The sequence below is a fragment of the Eurypyga helias genome, unplaced genomic scaffold (assembly GCF_000690775.1).
Source record: "Eurypyga helias isolate BGI_N326 unplaced genomic scaffold, ASM69077v1 scaffold11786, whole genome shotgun sequence".
Classification (NCBI taxonomy): Eukaryota; Metazoa; Chordata; class Aves; order Eurypygiformes; family Eurypygidae; genus Eurypyga; species Eurypyga helias.
In genome coordinates, this window is record NW_010258673.1 from 57,154 (window position 1) to 71,482 (window position 14,329).

The window sequence follows — 14,329 nt, forward strand, 5'->3', positions numbered from 1 at the left end:
AAGCTTATGAAATTATTGCTTAATACCAAACCTGAAAGAAAAATCTGATTTTAGTCGCCTCCAAGAACTGTCTAGATTAGTAATAATGTGTCATGCTGCAGTGTAAACAACTGGAGAGAGATGGAAGCCCCTTACAGCTGAGACTGTGTTACCCTTTCATTATTTACCTTATGTTCAGAGCTTATATTCAGCTCTCAGCTGATAAGTCAATTTAGATGTTAAAGGTCTTTAAATATTACAATAAAATCTTGAGCCCTTAAAGACTTTGCTACTAAATACAAACAGCAAAGTTTCATAAGCTATGTAGTGATTGCTGTCACAAGGAAGGTGCTACGTAGAATGTTAGCTTCTCCTAAGTACAATTTAAATAAGTGAATGCCATTTCTGAAGGAATTGCATGGGAGCACCTTGAGATGGAACTGTATTTGTTGCAGCAAGATGATTTTTTGCTTCAGCATAGTACTCACAATATCTAGGACACACAGAAAAACCTTTTAAAATTAACTTTCATATGAATCTTATTTAAAATAGGGGACAGATTTTCAAGAATGCAATTTAATTTCATTTTTCATAGTTTGAAGCACAGCTATTTCTACAATAATGTCCTTTTTTTTTCTAAAGGGTGTCTTTGGAGGAAGTGCTACAGTGGTCCCAGTCTTTTGAAAAGCTGATAACAAGTAAATGTAAGTAACTGTATGTTTGTATCCCAGATAGATTACTGAAAGAAGTTCCTAGAAAGCAAAATCAGTAAGTCATGCAGTATAATGTATGCTGTCTTATATGCAACTCATGAAAAACAACTTGGTGTGAGATGCTTCGCATGCCTCACAGTGGAAATAAATGTAGCGTGCTGTAAATGCTTTCCCAAACTTGCCATTTCTGCAAGCACATGCGATTCATTTAAAGGCACACAATAAGGGCAGGTTTATCTGCCATATCCCCACTCTGGGTACTGTACAGCAATCTGTATTAGAAGAAAGTGAAAGAAAAGTTGACTTGGGAAGTCCTGTGTATGGCCAAGGCACCACAGCTAATAGCACATCTGTACAGTGTAATGCCCTGGAACCCCGGCCCTCATCTCAGGTATGAGAAGAACTGTAGCTGCTGCAGTAGCAAATCTGAACTTTCCCGCTCCAGCTTTCACCTGTCCATTTCAGGGCTCAGAGCTCTCCCACATTTCTGTATGGCCAGCCATCTGGAACATCACTGTCGAATTACTTCTTAAAAAATATTGATGAGAAAGTCATGGTGAGTTACATCACAGGAAAAAACTCTAAAAATTATTCCTAAGGGCTGGCATTATTTTCAAACTACAGACAAACTGCAAAAAGCAGGAAGATTAACAGACAGAAATTGTAACAGCTATAAAGAAAAAGATGTTGCCATTAAAAACTTTAACAGCAAACAACTTAGTATGTTACAATTTACAGGGAAAGCACTGGGAGAATGTGCTTAACAGGAAACTTTTAGAAGACACATCATAGGACAGGCAGCAGGCACGCAGGCGGTCACTGTGACTGCCAGACAACAGGCAGGGCTCGTGTCTTCAGAAACAGGAAAGCCCAGGGTGCTTTAAAGAAGCAGCTTGTCACTTCCAGCAGTACTCGGATGCTGCCCTTCTTGAAGTACCTCGTTCGCTGCACTCAGATGGCACTGTTCATTGATTTTGAATTCACTTAAATGCTCAGTAGCATCAGAAAATGCAAAGGTGTACTCACAGGAAAAGTAAACATCCCTATTGCCTTCAAAGGACTCTAAAGGTAATGCATATATATATATATACACATGGTATATAAATTTGGCTTCTGAAATATTTACAGATGGGCCTATGATCTACAAGACATACTTGAAGACAGAGCACAGTGCTGAAAACATGGAATTCTGGATTGCTTGTGAAGCTTATAAGAAGATCACATCACAGAGGAAAAGGATTTCTGTGGCCAGGAAACTTGTCACACGTTACATTCAACCCCAGGCTCCCAGTGAGGTGACACACAATAACCAACTCCTTATTTCCTCTAACAGAAATGCCTGCTGTGTCAAGTAGCTTACAAAAAGCAACAGCAAATGCCTAGCACCTCTTGTATTAAAGGGAGGGAGAACGGTTGCTATTCATCCTCACCAAAAACTCTCTTGCACCCAGAATTTAAACACTTCCCTTCACATCTTGTCTATAGACAAATCCTGTAACTCTATCTACCAAGGATACACCCAAGAGGCACAACCAGATTAAGATCAAATTCTTGGAGCTGTTCTGTTCTTTTTAGCATCTGATCCAGGGACCACTGATACCACTTCACTAGATTTTGGATTATACCATCCCTACATGTATATCTTACTCTCATCTTTGCAAGAGTAAATATAAATGAACCAAGTAAAAACCCTACCTAATGATTTATTTTTCTGACCAGTGGCTATACAAAAAAAGTCATTCCCGCTCAGCCAGTCATGCTCTATGACCTTTAACTATCCCTGCTTATTACTTCCCTTGCAAAATTAAGCTAATACTGCCTTTTACTGCCACTGCCCTGCCAAACTGACATAACTGAAAAATCAGGCTAGATTATTTTCTATTTGATGCAGAACAATAACACTAGTAGGGAGTCTCAAATTGCAGCCTCCCTGCTGACACCGAAGGGCAAGCCAAAACCAACTCAGCTGGATTCCCAAATGTTGGCCCAGAGCAGTTGCTGCTTTAAATAATTAAACCACTTCCAATAATCCAAAACTTAAGGAATCTTGAAGGTTCCCTGTGTTGGTTTTAAATGCCAATTAGAAAGACAATGCCTTTTTCTGTCTTTTTCTAATTCATTTTATTTTTAGCATGTGCAGCTATAGGAAACTCAGCAAGACATTTGCATTTCCAAAAGAGAAATGTCAGTATTGCCAACCACAAATTCATTAACCAAAAGTAAGGGCTTGAGTCAAGACACTTAAAAATAAGCTGTGTAATTTTTTTTTTCTAAAATAGTACGTTTGAATCTTGCTGTCTGGTTTCAAGGTCTTCAGGACACACCGATTTCATGTTTTCTTGATATTCAGTATTAACACAAGAACTAGGTACCACTTTAAAAAGGTAGGTGCTCATGAGGATTTTAAAGACACTTTATATTCAAATTTCAGTAGCATTTAACAAGGTGTAATGCAAACAACTCCTCTGGAAGAGCAAGATCCCAACCCATGAAAGGCATCAGCACTAACTTCATATCTTTAGAGCTCTCCTCTTAACACCAACAGACCAAATCAAGCTGAAAAAAAAATTTTTTTGGGTGTATTTTTTCTATGCCTAGACCTTTTTATTTTGACACACCTACAGAGATTCAACTTACCTGCTACAAACCCTGGATTGCAGCAGAAGAGCTCTAGGAATCAAAACTTTTCCTAAACAAGGTTGATATATGGACTCAGTTTTATCTTATCTCACAGAGCATAATTTTAGCAATTGTTTTCCATTGGTACTGATACCGTAAATTGGTGAAGAAAGAAAGAAAACCTCTCAAACTCAATTTTGAGTGTCAGGAAGCAGGTGTTCTTTATTGCAGTGCTGCTGAGCGTTCTGTCAGGCATGATTATATACAGTGAAAAGTGTACATATTAACTAATTTACCGAGAAACCATTAGCATATTCATAGGTTTTCTGGGAACTCATTAATATATGTAGCCATTTTTTGTCCTTAAGGTTCTAGGTGGTCTTCGGGGGTCTTCAGGGGTCCTCTGGTGGTCATCAGTAGTCTTCATCACCCTTTGGCTTCAGTGTCCTGTTCCCGTAGCTCAGACTATCATTAACTACATAACCCGTTTGTTCTAATTAGCCTTCCCTTTTCCCTTCATTCAAGGACATAGTTCCTCTTACAGCATCACTGTTGGCTGTATCTGGCATGGGAGTCATGCTAGCACTAAGCACAAAGTTATCTTGCTCCATTTTAGCTCAGCGTTACACAAAATACAAGGCACAACTATTCTGCTCTTGCTGGTATCAGTACTGTTGCACCTCCAGCAACTCGGACCCTTTAGAAATCAAGTCAGGCTTCCTCCTCAGGGATCTAATCCTAGGTCTAGGAACAATCCTTTGCAAAAGAAGGGGGTGTTGGATGACGGCACCTTTTAGCTACCACTTCCACCGCAGCCACTCCATGCAACCCATGTCCCCAGGACTTCTTCCTCTGCCTAAGCTACTTCTCTGGCAGCAGCAAGCAGATCAAGCATATACTGCTTAACCCCCGTATGCTTTGGAATCTCGGACCCATATTCGACACCTGGGCCTGGCTGTAGTGACTTTACTACTGCTCTTGACCTCCGCCGATCACAAGCCAGGATTAGACTGGCTGTTCCGTTAAGGATGTGGGGCCGGCTGGGAAATTCACACAGCTCTCACCCTGCCAGGCTTCTTGTCGCCAAGCGAACAATCTGCTGCCCAGCCACTAACATAGCTTTACGAAATCAAACAACAAAGGAGGAGCAGATTGGTCAACTAATAAGATGGGGGTTTCTAGCATTATAAGGAGAAACTCACTCTGCTAGAATCAATGTTTTTGGTAAGGCACTGACTTTAAATTAGAGGGTGTATAAAAAGATGTAAATAAAAGGCATTTGGCACATGTCCCCTCAAATCGATCTTTCTTGCTCTTCCTTTGCATATGTTCAGTGATACTTTAGTGATGTTGCTTTGTGTTTCAGATTAACATTGACAGTCCTGCGAGGAAAGCAATTATAAGGAATATTCAAGAACCAACAGAATCCTGTTTTGATGAAGCACAGAGAATAGTTTACATGCACATGGAAAGAGATTCTTATCCACGATTTCTTGAATCAAAGTTCTATCAAAACCTCAAGGACAGCTTTGAAAGTAATGGCAATAATTCAGTGGTAAATTAAAGAGGAAGGTTGAAAATTTAGAGAGGGTTGTCCTGGCCTGCAAGTAAAGTTTAAGATTTAAAGTAGACAGGAGAAATCAGGCAGGAGATAAATATTACTGATCTGCTTAGCTGTCCTGTTAATGTTGGAATTGATGAGGCACTATCTTCCCCCCTCCTTTTCTTTTCCCATGGAAGACTTGTTTTCCTCTCCCCTCAATAAAACCCTAAAAACTAATAAAAACTGGGTATATTAAAAAAAAGTTCCAGCCAAAAAAGATAGTCTAAGGTTCTAGTTTTTTATTGATATTTGACAACTCTGATAATATATTTTCAGCATTCTTGTTTTGAGAGATCCAAAAGTAAAAAAATCATTTTGCTGTTTATATACATATTTATTTAGCTATACATAATACAGAGGGAAAAAATATCTGCATTTCAGCATTTACTGTTTTGTTGCTGTTTAATTTTTATATTCTTACAAAGTAAAAGAATATAAATTTTGAAGTACAGCTGTTTGCTTAATCTTAAGCTACGAAGTGTAGTATTCAGGCGGTGTAGAGTCACTTTAATGCTGAATTATGATGTGCTACATATGCTATAAAGGTACTTGGTCTACAGCATATTATAATAATACCAATGTTACCTGAATTTATCTTCATAGATAAAACTCACTCGTATTTTGTCTTTTTTTCTGGGTATACACAAACATATATCTTGCTTTTCCCTTGGGCACCCTAATAATTAGATAGAATCATAGAATGGTTAGGGTTGGAAGGGACCTTAAAGACCATCTAGTTCCAACCCCCCTGCCATGGGCAGGGACACCTTCCACTAGACCAGGTTGCTCAAAGCCACATCCAGCCTGGTCTTGAATACTTCCAGGGATGGGGCATCCACAGCTTCGCTGGGCGACCTGTCCCAGTGCCTCACCCCCCTCTCCGGGAAGAACTTCTTGATATCCAATCTAAACCTCCCCACTTTCAATTTAAACTTGTTACCCCTTGTCCTGTCACTACAGACCCTTGGAAGGAGCCCCCCCCCCCACCAGGCACTGGAAGGTGCTATAAGGTCTCCCCGGAGCCTTCTCTTCTCCAGGCTGAACACCCCCAACTCTCCCAGCCTGTCCCCATAGCAGAGGGGCTCCAGCCCTCGGAGCATCTTTGTGGCTTCCTCTGGACTCGCTCCAACCAGTCTATACCCTTCTGATGTTGAGGACCCCACAGCTGGACACAGAACTGCAGGTGGGGTCTCATGATAGCAGAGCAGAGAGGGAGAATCCCCTCCCTCAGCCTGCTGGCCACACTGCTCTGGATATAGTCAAATGGCATTCAGTTTGTTTTACATTTGGGGTCTCAAATAAGATAGCACTAGATCAGCAAAGGATTTATCTTACACTCTTCATTTAAGGATAGTCCACATTAATAGAAATGGTCCAACACTTACAGCCATGTATAGAATAAAAATTTGTCAGCTAATATCTATGTTATCTTAAAACATATTTTCAACAGGTGGAAAGGAGAAAATGTTGCCACTGTAGAAGATGTGGAGTTCATTAGTATGATGGATTTTGTCGAAGAAGTGTTTAAAAGCTCTTTAACTAGTGTGTTGTTCAATCTAATGGAAGACTAAGTAGATGTGCATGGGCAATATTACACAGAGCAGCATCCTCTTGTAACAGTATGATACGACCCATTTAAAACCTTCTCCTCATATGGTTGTTCTTGAAGTGGTTATTCTTCGCTGTTACTGACAGATACTTCACAGTTCTTGTAATCCGAGAACAAAAATGTACCCATGTTCTACAGCATAAAAGCAGAACTGAGCTACAATTCTTTTTAATAGTGCACTTTAAAAGAGCAAGGATTACACCCCTTGTGTACTCCCCCCCAAGGATGACCTCCTGTAACAGGACAGGAGAGCACGAACTACAAAGAGCAGGGAAGATCCCCACGTGAAATCTTATAAAAGTATTGACAGATTGCCTGGAAGCTACAAATCTGATTGAGAACAAGATGAGACCAGAACAGCGTGAGTGAGACAGGAGAGGAAGATGAGAAAAATAATGTGTTTAGAGAGAAGTGGACAAAGCTGGACATGAGCCGGCCATGTGTGCTGGCAGCCCAGAAAGCCAACCGTATCCTGGGCTGTATCCAGAGCAGTGTGGGCAGCAGGGCGAGGGAGGGGATTCTGCCCCTCTGCTGTGCTTTCACAAGACCCCCCCTGCAGTTCTGCATCCAGCTCTGGGGTCCTCAACATAAGGATACTGTGTAGTCGGAGTGAGTCCAGAGGAGACCACAAAGATGCGCCGAGGGCTGGAGCCCCTCTGCCATGGGGACAGGCTTGGAGAGTTGGGGTGTTCAGCCTGGAGAAGGCTCTGGGGAGACCTTATAGCACCTTCCAGTAGCTGAAGGGGCTACAAGAAAGCTGGGGGGGACTTTTTACAAGGGTCTGTAGTGACAGGACAAGGGGTAACCGGTTTACATTGAAAGCGAGTAGATTTGGATTTGACATCAGGAAGAAGTTCTTTCCAGAGAGAGTAGTGAGGCACTGGAACAGCTTGCCCAGAGAAGTTGTGGATGCCCCATCCCTGGAAGTGTTCAAGGCCAGGCTGGATGAGGCTTGGAGGAACCTCGTTGAGTAGAAGGTGTCCCTGCCCATGGCAGGGGGGTTAAAACTAGATGGTCTTTAAGGCCCTTTCCAACCCAAACCATGCTATGATTCTGTGATTTTGAAGAGCGTTTAAAGTATTCAGGAAATCTGGTTTTTTCCACTCATAGGTTACTGTACTGTAATGTTCAATTGCAGTCAGCCTGGGTTAGGCCATCCATGGTGGTGCTTCGGGACAGCAGTGCCCTCTCCTGGTACACAGCGTTTGAACAGGTTTGTCTTTATGATTCCATTAGAGGGAGAACATCTATTGAAAACACCGTGCAGGTAAACACAATGCTGGAGAACGGTGTGTTGTAAAGTTTTCCATACTGTGAGACACATTTTAAAAGGAGATTATTTTATACCACTTCTACTCATACACACCGACTATTGTCTGCAGACAACTTGTTCATGATTTGGCATTTGAATAACCGCTGTACAGCAACTGCTTATACAGAAAAGTAACACTTTGTATTGAATGCCCTTGATGAAGTTTAGCAGTTGGAAATTAGAGGAGGAACAGTGCCATAAAATCCACAGAACATCACCATAAACTCCAGATTTTACAGTCAGCTGCACTAATGAAAGAAAATGCTTATTTGGAAACAGAAACTTGCAAGTTTGCATGTGGCTTTGATAGAGAAATGAGTAAGAAATAAAAGCTGCATACAGATTTAGATTTCACTGTGAATTAGCACATTCTAATTGAAGATACAATTTTACTACAGGTTATGATCCATTTTATTCAGTAATTGCATAATGTTTCACTGATATAGGCTGAAATGGAGCATTGCACTCTACGTAAATTATTTAATTTTTAGGATGCTATGCAAATTAGTGCAACTTTCAAGCATTAGAAAACACATGTGGTGAATAAAGGATTTAAACCAGACATTATGCCTGAACCTCTGTATTTCATGCACAAACCTGCACATTCCTGCATTCCTTTGATAAGAGATAGAAGAACATTGTTTTCAGTGAAATGTCTGTAACGCATACAAATAAAGAGTACTCTACAAACATTATGCGTGAAATACAGAGGTTCAGGCATAAACCTGCACATTCCTATATTCCTTTGATAAGAGATAGAACATTGTTTTCAGTGAAATGTCTGTAACGCATACAAATAAAGAGTACTCTACAACAGAGAAAGTTAATTTCAAATATACTCCTGAAACTATTTCAGCGAAAGGCAGTATGCAATATTCGTTCTCAAAACATTGGATAACCACGTTAGTCTTACTGTAATAGAATTTCTCATTGCAAGGCCGAGACACAATAGCGATGTGCATTATGCAAGCTGCACTGCATATGCTGATATGACCTGCAGGGGTCACACATGCAAACCTTTATTTTACATTTTGCATGGATTTAAGTCATTTTTCTAAGCCATCGGTATCTTAATTGATTATTTTACTCCTTTAGATCATAATACTGATTCTACTTTTAATATGCAGAAAAGATCAGATGAATAATGTCATAAGCATTACTGAAATATAAAATGTGCAGTATTTTGCTTGTTTGACTGCCCAAGTATTATATACATATATTATATACATATATGCACAAGTAGACTTCAGTTCAAGGTTTGTTAGCTATGTTACATCATATGTAATGGCAGTATTTTTGTGATGTTCAGTTTCAAATTCTTATGGAAAAGAGACATTCAGTGTCACAATGCAGTTGTAGTGGCTTTATGGAAAAGAGACAGTGTCACAATGCAGTTGTAGTGGCTCTTCCTTTTCACAGTACAGTACATACCATACAATCATACCAAGCCAGATAATACAAGATACAGTATAAAATAGAAAAAAAATATAACACAATACATCGCAGTGTAGACAATTAATACAGAAAACAAATTACAGTACAATAGAATACATAGAATGCAATACTTAAAATACATACAATACAATGAATGCAATACAATAGAAACTGTAACACACTATATAGGACAACACAGCACACACAGATTCATAGAATGGCTTGGGTTGGAAGGGACCCCTAAGAGTCACCTAGTCCAACCCCTCTGCAGTGAGCAGGGACACCTTCAACTACATCAGGTTGCTCATAGCCCAGTCCAGCCTGGCCTTGCATGCTACCAAGGATGAGTCTTCTACCACCTCTCTGGGCAACCTGTTCCAGTGTTTCACTACACTCATTGTAAAAAACTTCTGAATATCTAGTCTAAGTCTCCCCTCTTTTAGCTTAAAACCATTATCCCTTGTCCTGTCTCAACAGGCCCTATTAAGAAGTTTGCCACCATCATTCTTATAGGCCTCCTTTAAGTACTCAAAGGCCGCAATAAGGTCTCCCCGGAGCCTTCTCTTCTCCACGCTGAACAACCCCACCTCTCCCAGCCTGTCTACATAGGAGAGGTGTTCCAATACAAAACACAGTATGTAAGATACAATACAGGAAATACAATAAAATACAACAAAACAAATAAGAAAATGAAGACAAAATAAAATACAGAGTTTACCACAGCCCTCTATGCTCTGCCCTCCAGACAGTTTTTTTACCCAGCAAAGAGTACATCTGCCCAAGCCATGAGCCACCATGGCTCATACATTGCAATACAGACAATAAATTAAAAAAAACCTACAGAACAATACAATACATGGAATGCAATGCTTAGATTCAATACAATGAATGTCATACAGTAAATACTATAACAAGCTGTACAGAACAACATGTTATAATACAACACAAAGGAATACAAAACACATTATGTATGATACCATACATACAAGAAATACCATACAATCAAATACACCACAATACAAACAAGAAAAAGTATGTATTGAGTATCGTATTTTTCCTTCAAACTGTACCACACAATACATATGAAACCATACAATACACAGCATACAAGGCATTTAACATATTACAATGCAAACTGCATTACAGTATAAAAATACATCCAATACAAAGTACAGTAGAATACAAAATACATCAGAATACATATAAAAATACAATACATACCATCCATAAAATGCCACACTTGTAACACCATCCATAAAATACACACTATGCATTGCAAACAATGCAATAGGAAATAAAGGACACACCATGAAATAGAAAATACAACACCATCCTCACCATATAGGCAATACACACAATGCACAAAATACAACACAAGAGCCAATACAAAAAATAAATACCATACTACAGAACATCAAACAACACATCCAACAGGGTACAATCTAACACAAAATACAGTACATACCAGCCCATAAAATGCATACTAGAAAATACAATGCATACCTTACAAAAGATGCAATGTGATGCAAAATACTACAGAGCACACCACATACACAATACAAAACTACACGGTACATACTCTCTACAATGCAATACCTACCATACATACCATGCAACAAAATGCACAACACAGTAAAATACACAATACAACACATAGTACAATAAATATATAGAAGACAAACACTACGTACACAATGAAAACTACAATACAAAATAGAAATAGAAAGTAGAGCCAATACAAGAGAGCAGAGCAAATACAATAGAGTGAATTACTTACCACACAATAAATGAAAAGACACACAGTACATAAAGTGCATAACATGAGTACATAAAATACAATACGTGCAGTGTAATACAAAATATAAGCACTTACATTACAATACATACAGCTCAATACACACAGTACAATACAAAACAATACATGCCATAGCGTGCAGTACAATATAAAATACAACACATGCAATACAATGCACCACAATACCTTACTATGGCATACAATATTTGCGATTTGATACAATACATACCATACCTACAGGGCATGCCATACAGCACATGCCAAACCATACCATGCAATACAGTTGCAAATGAGTGTTTTGGGCCACTTAAAATCTGCATCAATAATATATGAGAAAAAAAAATTTCACATGAATTTGTAAAAAAAAAAAATGCAACAACAGAATTCAATGGACAGATTCCATGACCTATCACTTATTCAACATATACAAAGCATAGAAAGGGAAATCAAATTAGAATTGACTTAGAATGATTTATGCAAGGACTGGGGGAAGTGACTGACATACGGCCAGGGAAAATGAGTTGGAGTTGGGGTGGGGCAAATTATAGATTTGAGAATTAGAGAAAAGTGAGGAAGACCCTCCTGTTGAGTCACGTGCTTCAGAGTGGACCCCCTAGCTTTCTAAACTCCTTCTCAGATGATCTAGACTAGATGACCTTATAGTTCTTTTCCAACTTTAGTATCTTGTACTGTATCACAGAATCACAATACAGATCATACGATATGGAATAAAAGACAAGAAAATATGATACTTTCAATGCTTACCATGCCAGGACTTAAGGTACATACACAGAATATATACAATACACAGCATAGATTGTGTACCATACAATACAAAACACAATACATAGAATGCAGCACAGAACACAAGGCACAACGCACTCCAGGCCGCGTGCACCGCACTGACAACATGCTGTCTGGGTGGCTGGGCGCCGTTTCATTCTCCCACGTGCCCGGGCGCCTTCCGGCTCATCCAATGGGCGTCCTGCGCCCCACCCTCTGCGCACTCGCCCTATTGCTGGCTTCAGTAGAGCTGTGCGTGTCCCGCTCCGCACCTGACTTCCAGCGCCGCTGTCCCACGTAGCACCTGTTCTCTGCCGTCACTGGGTCCCACGCCGCTGGTGCGGTCAGCTTCTGCCGTCCTCCTCCCCCTCTGTCCCGCTCCGCCGTCCCTCACCACTGCCGTTGCTAGCGCATCTCGTCCAGCCGCCAGCGTCCGGTGCGAAGTGTCGAGCCTGCTGTGTGTTGCTGCTGAGAGTCGATAACCCGCCATTCCCGGCCTAAGGTGCTTGACTCTCCTGCCCGGCTTCTCCGCTCCCAGACCAGCGCTGTGCAGCCATGCCCGAGTCACGCTGAGGGAAGGACACCGGACAGAATGGGATTCACGTTGTCTGTCTGGAACAGTTCCACAGAGACCGTACCATCCAACACATACATGACACAGCAACACTGAAAATACAGCACACATCACCACACGGACTATGGCACAGGATGCAATGAACCCGGCAGGATTTGATACAAGGCTAACTGCGCTACAATACGGACAATAAAATACGGGCAACGCAACTCAATGCACGCAGTATGCTACCCCACTCATGTAATATGTGCAGTACAGAATATAGAGTACAAAAAATACAATACATAATGCACTGAAATAGAGGCAAGACGCTACCTGAAATACAGTACAATAGTATGACACTACAGTATGGTGCATACAAGCAATAACAGTATGGTGCATACAAGCAATAACATACCATATGAGACAACCAATACACAATACAATGCAGAATACAAAACAAAAAGCATAACATACTTCAGTACAACCAATAACTGCAATACATCCAATTACAAGGATGTTCCTTATGTAATGTATTAACACATTACAAGGCAATGCATACATCTTGCTCTATACAATAAACTAGCATACGCTACGTGGAATACCATACCACACAATAAAAAATGCAATACAAAGAATGCAACACAGAAAATGATGCAAAACAATAAACACTACACCATGCAATACCTCCATACAGCACAACATATACCATATGACAAATAACATACTGTACAATTAAAAAAAACCATGACAATCCTTCCCATCATGCAACATGCAAAACGTAACACCACACAACGCCATACCATACAACTGACCGCCAAACCATCGGTACTTTTTCAGTGTTGTACATACCTACGTCTACCGCTTAGAACTCAAGGAATTAACTATTAGATGTGTCTGAGTGATCTCTTGACTCTTCTCCTGTGACAATACCATACCTACCATCCCTACAAACCCCACCATCCCACAGAAACCATGCTGTACATACAATCCCAACAATACAAACTATACCATCTATGCAATACGCAACATACTGTAAATAACAAAACTTAGAGCCCAATACAAGATAGAACAGAATACAAAACAATGAAATAAAAGTACGATATGGTTGCAATAATGTATGGCGAATACCACACACAAAGCGGTAGCATACCGACTACGTAACTTATGTACCACCCCACAGAAAACACACCTTACCATACAAAGCAAACCAGCATACAGTCAGTAAGTGAAATACAAAAACGCAACACACACAAAATGTAAAGCCATGCATGCAACACAATACCATATCCAGTGCTGTACCGTGCCCCATTCCATACCCACGTGCCATACCAACACACAGTGCAAAAGGCTGTACTGTAACGGGACATCTGTAAACCTTACCAGATAGAACGTACATAGAGCACAGTCTATACTGGACCACAGAGTACATTCCATACAATACGTAACATACGATCTTACCAAACCATAGCATACACATACAGCATAGAAACAAGCCAATACAGCATGCTATGTACAATAGAGTACCCCCCTGCACAGGCAAGAGCAGAAATTACATGTTATACACACAATATGAATTACTACACAAAACACAATAGAAGCAATGCAATGCAACAGAACAAAACATACCAAACAATACCAAAACCAAGCCGTACAACACAGCTTATACCCCTCCAGCCCAGAACTCCGTTGTGGGACTCTTCCCCCCCATGTCTCCCCAACACCGATGAAGGCACAACAGAATAATGCCCATGGTACACACTCCTGTACAAAGCAGGATACAGAACTACAGTGCGATGTGAAACAATGCACAAGAGAAACCCTACAACAGAGGCCATGCTGTACATACATTAAAGAGTCAAAAATACAGTGCTGTTCAAAACCCTCTCCAATAAGAAAAAAAGCATTACACTTGAAAAACAAGTGTCA

The 14,329-nt window shown here is 40.3% G+C and overlaps 1 protein-coding gene across 1 annotated transcript in view; it reads left to right on the forward strand.

Moving 5' to 3' along the window:
- RGS13 (regulator of G-protein signaling 13) overlaps positions 1–9,793 on the forward strand; it is a 12,007-nt gene extending 2,214 nt beyond the window's left edge. The window contains exons 2-5 of the mRNA XM_010154439.1: positions 622–683; positions 1,821–1,987; positions 4,678–4,846; positions 9,747–9,793. Of these exons, the coding sequence (XP_010152741.1) occupies positions 622–683; positions 1,821–1,987; positions 4,678–4,846; positions 9,747–9,793 (445 nt within the window). The remainder of the gene's footprint in view (positions 1–621; positions 684–1,820; positions 1,988–4,677; positions 4,847–9,746) is intronic.
- The last annotated feature ends 4,536 nt before the right edge of the window (positions 9,794–14,329 follow it).